Genomic DNA, 6,847 nt, shown 5'->3' on the forward strand with positions numbered 1-6,847 from the left:
AGAGCAGCCTAAGGGACAAAAGGGAAGTACATAAAAAGTGGAAACAGGGAGAGATCACCAAAGATGAATGTACCTCCCCTGCTCGTGCTTGTAGGGAGGCAGTTAGACGGGCCAAAGCTACCATGGAGCTGAGGATGGCAACCCAAGTAAAAGGCAACAAGAAATTGTTTTTTAGATATATAGGGAGTAAAAGGAAGGCCCAGGGAGGAATAGGACCCCTGCTAAATGGGCAGAAACAATTGGTGACGGACAGGGGGGACAAGGCTGAACTCAATGAGTTCTTTGCCTCAGTGTTCCTAAGTGAGGGGCACGACAAGTCTCTCACTGGGGTTGTAGAAAGGCAGCAGCAAGGCGCCAGACTTCCATACGTAGACCCTGAAATGGTGCAGAGTCATTTGGAAGAACTGGATGCCTTTAAGTCGGCAGGCCCGGATGAGCTCCATCCAAGGGTGCTGAAGGCACTGGCCGACATCATTGCAGAGCCACTGGCGGGAATATTTGAAAGCTCATGGCACACGGGCCATTTCCGGAGGACTGGAAAAGGGCCAACGTGGTCCCCATTTTCAAAAAGGGGAGGAAGGAGGACCCGGGCAACTATAGACCTGTCAGTCTCACCTCCATCCTTGGCAAAGTCTTTGAAAAAATTATCAAGGCTCACATTTGTGAGAGCCCGGCAGGGCAAATTATGCTGAGGGGAAACCAGCACAGGTTCGTGGCGGGCAGATCGTGCCTGACCAATCTAGTCTCCTTCTATGACCAGGTTATGAAACGCCTGGACACAGGAGGAGGGGTGGATGTCGTATACTTAGACTTCAGGAAGGCCTTCGATACGGTATCCCACCCCATACTGGTGAACAAGTTAAGAGGCTGTGACTTGGATGACTGCACAGTCCGGTGGGTGGTGAATTGGCTGGAGGGTCGTACCCAGAGAGTAGTGGTGGATGGGTTGGTTTCAACCTGGAGGGGTGTGGGCAGTGGGGTCCCACAGGGCTCGGTCCTTGGACCGATACTCTTTAATGTCTTCATCAGCGACTTGGACGAGGGAGTCAAATGTACTCTGTCCAAGTTTGCAGATGACACAAAGCTATGGGGAGAAGTGGACACGCCGGAGGGCAGGGAACAGCTGCAGGCAGACCTGGACAAGTTGGACAAGTGGGCAGAAAACAACAGAATGCAATTCAACAAGGAGAAATGCAAAGTGCTGTACCTAGGGAGGAAAAATGTCCAGCACACCTACAGCCTAGGGAATGACCTGCTGGGTGGCACGGAAGTGGAAAAGGATCTTGGAGTCTTAGTGGACTCCAAGATGAACATGAGTCGGCAGTGTGACAAAGCCATCAAAAAAGCCAATGGCACTTTATCGTGCATCAGCAGATGCATGACGAATAGGTCCAAGGAGGTGATACTTCTCCTCTATCGGGCGCTGGTCAGACTGCAGTTGGAGTACTGCGTGCAATTCTGGGCGCCGCAATTCAAGAGGGATGCGGATAACCTGGAGAGGGTCCAGAGAAGGGCCACTCGTATGGTTAAGGACCTGCAGACCAAGCCCTACGAGGAGAGACTGGAGAACCTGGACCTTTTCAGCCTCCGCAAGAGAAGGTTGAGAGGCGACCTTGTGGCTGCCTATAAGTTCATCACGGGGGCACAGAAGGGAGTTGGTGAGTATTTATTCACCAAGGCGCCCCCGGGGGTTACAAGAAAGAATGGCCACAAGCTAGCAGACAGCAGATTTAGACTGGACATTAGGAAGAACTTCTTCACAGTTCGAGTGGCCAAGGTCTGGAACGGGCTCCCAAGGGAGGTGGTGCTCTCCCCTACCCTGGGGGTCTTCAAGAGGAGGTTAGATGAGCATCTAGCTGGGGTCATCTAGACCCAGCACTCTTTCCTGCTTATGCAGGGGGTCGGACTCGATCTATTGAAGTCCCTTCCGACCCTAACATCTATGAATCTATGAAAGACGACCCACCCATTGCACATGGAAGAGGCCACAAGAGGTCATTGGTGTCACGCAAATCCCTTCCTTGCCCGGAGTGCGGCTGCCTGCTCTGTGCCTGCTTGTCACACAGGAGGAAACTGGTCCGGGGGGCAGTGCTGTAGGCGCTAGGGTGCGGGCGATGTGCTGTTCAGCCGGGAAGGGGCGCGGGAGACGGGGGTGGGCATCGCAGGGAGCACAGAGAAGGCAGGATGCTGCCAGGTCTGTTCTGGGGGGCTGCTCCAGCGTTTTGGCTGAGGCCATTCAATCTCTTCCAAAAAGATTTCTGGAGGCAGGAGCATGAGTATTTTGATGGGAAAGGGTCCTGCTGGCTCCCCCGAAGACAGCAATAGACTTAAAGCTCCCTCTCCATGTGCCTTGAATGTGGAGCTCCTTATAAGGCACCCACCAGGGTTGTTGTAGTGTTGATGGGAATACAGCAAGGCCTACACATAAAACCTTTGTGATCAAATTAAAACAACAGTGCATCTTGCACAAAAATGCAAGTGGCAGCTGGGACCATGCTAAATAGTGCAACCCCAATTGGTCTTATTCTCTGTGCTAGATTATGTCAAATCAAGGAAATGGTCAACAGAGAACTGCCACGCTCATCACATGTACGCGTGTCTCAGAAGCCAGTAAAGGCAAGAAAGCTGCATAGACAGACAAAAAACTAGAGCTCTTCCTTCCAAAATGATATCTTTCATTACACCAACTGGAGAATCACAAGAAAATTGTCCTTTTCTGCAAGCTTTCGGGATCAAAGTCCCTTTGTCAAGCTCTGGGAAAAGTATAGGTGGTACAAGATGGTAAGGAGTCCCTATAAGTAGGAAATCAACTTCATTTTTGCACAGAGGGAGTTGGAGATGGAAGACTGTCCCTCTGGGTCCGTGAGAGTGTCTTTGTGAGCTGTGCCAAGTAGCTCTTTGCTGTGTTGATCAGGTAGGACTCCTTCCCTGGAGGTGTCAGATGGCAAGCAGGGAAGTAACAAAAACTTCCTTCTTATTCTGCAATGAAGTTTAAAACCCCAAAAAGAAAGCTACATACACATTTCAATTGACATAGCAGCTACAGGGAACAAAAGGCTAAATACGCATCTCAACAGAAACTTGTAAAAGATACAGAAAAAATGTCCTGTATGTGACAAACACTTCTCCCAACAAACATCCTAAGGGGTAAGGTGTTCAAAATGTCTGAACCATTCAGTGCAGGTGTGGAGTTTGAAAAACAAACCATCGCCTGTACACGCTACTGCAAATGTGCCCAGCTGATATACAGATACCCCAAGACAGGTTTGGTGACACCTCTAAGTATCCTGTCCAAGTGCTCAGGCCCATCCAAACGCTCAGACCTACAATTATAGGGTCTGCAGAGATGCACAAGTTTTACCCCTAGACAATGCAAGAATAGGAGCCAGGCAATTACTAGTTGTGATATGATGATCAACACCCTTTTCTCCCTGTTTGTCTGGACTCTAAGTGGCCAACTATCAAGAAAAAATGCTTTGAAGTTATACAATGAAACAATATAAGAACTAACAGAATTTGCCATCAAAGTGTGCACTCCAGGAGAAGCAGAGAGAGATCACTGCTACATCGCAACCAGCTTAACCAGCAACGGATCCTGCATGGGGAAAGCTGCAAAACTGGACCAACTTCCTTCGCCGGCATTGGTGAGAGAACCCTATTGCTGCTAAATATGTACTAGGACTTTGTGCAGTAGCTCCTTTTATTTTGGGAAGGAGTCTTTTTCTGTCATTTGGTTTGATAAGTTTGCTTGTGGTATTGTTATTAAAGCCTTTCTGCTATTGAACAACCGGGTGTTGTGTCAATTCTTGGGGCACTAGGTCTAAAAACCTGCTTTCTAAATGCAACAGTAGTAATTCTCTCTGTACCCGTGGTGCGCAGGTACCCATCTGGTTCCCAGAGATCAAGCCATCTGGGACACGTATGGTGCCTGCGATCCCACAGGGCGCGTCTCTCTATGTGCAAGGGGATCGATGGCTTCTGAAATGGAGCCTGCTGCCGCGTTCGAATGAGAGCAGCCCAGCAGCCTTGGCATCGCATGTATGTAGTGTCCTCACATTTCAAAATGGTTGTGGGACCCCTTTCACTAAAATTTCTTCAACAAGGTTTACTTAAAGAGCCCCTGTTGCCATTTCAAAGGCCAGGATGCTGACTATATGAGACATTGCTGGTGTTTTATTTAGGGTGGCTCTTGAGAGCCGCTCTAATTCAAATCCTTCCTCCCCCACCACTCCATTATCCCAGGGCACATATAAAGATGCCCAGGTGTCATCACATATGCAGTCAGGTCTGAGAGAATTGGTAGACTCCAGGGCCATGAAGTCTGAAATGGAAAACCAAAGCCAGTTCATCCCAAAGATCAGAGCAAATAACACCCCTGTTGGCCCCATTTGAATGAGCCGTCTCAAGTCCTCTTCCTTCAAAGATGGCATTTCCTAAATTCCTTCTTGCACCAGCATGTCTCCCTTGCTCTCACCACTGCGAAGGGCTGGGGCACATCCCCTTTCTGGGATCATGGTGGGGTCCATGCTGGAGCTTTGCCTCTGGGATTTTTTCCTACCAGGAAAAGGTGTGAGTTTGGCCACTTGTTTAATATGTTGTATTTATTAATTTATTAGATGTAAATGGCGCCTCTCTCAAAAAAGACTTCAGGCAACTTACATAAAGAGGAAAAATCCTCCCGTGCTCCACAGGACGGTGCAGGGCTGGGATCTTGCCTCCATTCAGATCCCCACAGATGCACGTACCCTTCTCTGCAGAGTGGGAGAGCTTTCTATAAGCAAATCCCTGGAGCCCATTAATGAGAACATAACATCAGAGCAACAGATCTGTGGGGAGGCATGAAGTTTCATGTCAGATCGGACATGCTTCTGTTCTGACTCCCTCTCTGAACCACTTCTCTGCCCACAGTTGGTTTAAAGGGAGGTAAAATGGGTGGGCGTGGGTTGCTGCATGGCACTGGAATGGCAAATTGTTTCTAAGCCAAGAAAAAAACAGTCAAAACACGCAGTGGTGCCCTGAGCTGTACACCTGTGCAACACACCTCTGTGAGAGCTTGTCCTGATGGAAGATGGGCTTTGGTTGGCCAAGGTTTTGGGAGGCTATGCTTGAATTCAGTGCAAAGGTGCAGGAAAGAAGCAGGTAGATCTTACTCTATGGGTAGTCTTTGGGGAGAGGATAGCCTCTGGATAATGCATGCATCTGGCTAACCAGCTCTTGCACTCTGTGTCCTACACTGTCATAATACCAGAGTTTGTTCCTATTTTCACAGTAACATGGAGGCATTGGTGGTAGTTTTAGGAGTAAGAGCAGGGAAGGACTGGCAGCAGCAGCCAGTGAGCAGGGGCAGATTTGCACTAAGGGGCTGATCTCAGCGGTGGGGATTTAACAGATGAGAAGAGGGTCCCAGCCACAAACCCACTTGGCTGGGGAAGCCGAGCTAGTCTGGATTCCAGCCATGGCCTGGGCCCCGCTCCTCCTCGTGGTGCTCATGTACTGCTTGGGTAACCCATAAAACACTTCTGCACATGTCTGCATTGCTTTGCTTAATTAATTTTCATTGTTTCATGCCTTTATCCTATTGTAATGTGCTGCATAATAGAAGTGTAATTATGATAATAGATTAATGGCTATCTTCCTTCCAGGTTCCTTCTCGCAGCCCACCCTGACACAGGCGCCCTCAGAGTCTGTGACCCTGGGAAACACCTTTAAACTCCCCTGCACGCTGAGCAGTCAGTACAGGAGTTACAGTGTTGGTTGTACCAACAGAGACCTGACCAGGCCCCACGATTTCTATGCTATGGTTCAGACAGCAAAGGGGATGGAGCCTCAGATCGATTCACTGGCTCCAGCTCCGGTGCTATTTGCTATCTAACCATCACCAACGCCCAAGCAGACGATGAGGCCACTTACTGGTGTGGTGTAGATGATAGCATTAGTGGCAATTTTGGGTTTCACAGTGCCACTGTGAGAAACCCCTCCCCTGCCCTCCCTGCGGCTGTGCTCACATCAGAGCTGGGCTCCAGGCAGAGCTGCGAGTGTCCACAAAGGAGCTGTATCTGGATCCTGGCATGCAGCTTCTCACCCCGCCCAGGGCCCATCATGTCCACGTCTGCTGTTGCACTCCCTACGTGTGGGCAGAGCTGCTTATTAGTTTTGAGTCTCCCAAGATGTCTATCAGGGCCTTACGGAGAGGTGTCCTCTGCCAACTTGCCTGCAGAAATCTGGAGGCTCAGGAATACTTGTATCAACAAGCCACAGATGGGTTTGTGTTACAGAGAGACACAGCTCAGATTCAAGAGTCATCTCTGCTTGGACCAAACCTTGCCAAAACCTTCTCCACTCTTCTTCCCTGAGACATGAGTTCCCTTGATGCAAAAGTTAAGATCTGCTTGTGTGCCAAGAGCTGGAACTCAGGGACCCATCTGTGAGCACAAAAAAATCCCAGCACGAGACTACTGGGTATAAAGAAGGTCATTGCTCATCCATCTTGCTTCCACACTAGGTGAGGTACCGCTGAAGGGACTGGTGGTTTGGGCAGAGATGTCCCGTGCTGCTGAAGTCAATGCTGACTGTCACTAAAGAAGACTTACCTGCAGGCCTGGCACTGGCTTTTATCTATGGTGCTCTCTATCCATCACATAGGGGTGAAGGTAGATGTAATATTTGAAGCATTTCACTGTGTAGCTGCACTCTAAAATACTCTCAAAAATGGGGTGTTTCTGCTGGGAACAGAGGCAGAGCCCCTGTTGTGCTTTAAAATGTCTCAGGTGCCCTGCAGCGGCTTGCTGTCTGCACTGGGATGCAGCCGTGGGATGGAGCGACCTCCAGCTCTGTCCAATGCAGGGAA

General features: G+C 49.5%; 1 protein-coding gene across 1 annotated transcript; it reads left to right on the forward strand.

Annotated features, from left to right (window-relative positions):
- Positions 1–1,089: 1,089 nt before the first annotated feature.
- LOC132246527 (uncharacterized) lies at positions 1,090–4,359 on the forward strand. The gene is made up of 2 exons (XM_059719660.1): positions 1,090–3,644; positions 3,880–4,359. Exon 1 carries the CDS (start codon positions 1,172–1,174, stop codon positions 1,868–1,870), a length of 699 nt encoding a protein of 232 aa, XP_059575643.1. The 5' UTR covers positions 1,090–1,171; the 3' UTR covers positions 1,871–3,644; positions 3,880–4,359.
- The last annotated feature ends 2,488 nt before the right edge of the window (positions 4,360–6,847 follow it).

Source organism: Alligator mississippiensis, chromosome 16 (genome assembly GCF_030867095.1).
Source record: "Alligator mississippiensis isolate rAllMis1 chromosome 16, rAllMis1, whole genome shotgun sequence".
NCBI lineage: Eukaryota > Metazoa > Chordata > Crocodylia > Alligatoridae > Alligator > Alligator mississippiensis.

Bases quoted from the DNA above. Each gene is read 5' to 3' on its own strand.
- LOC132246527 (XM_059719660.1), top strand. From the start codon at position 1,172: ATGCAATTCAACAAGGAGAAATGCAAAGTGCTGTACCTAGGGAGGAAA.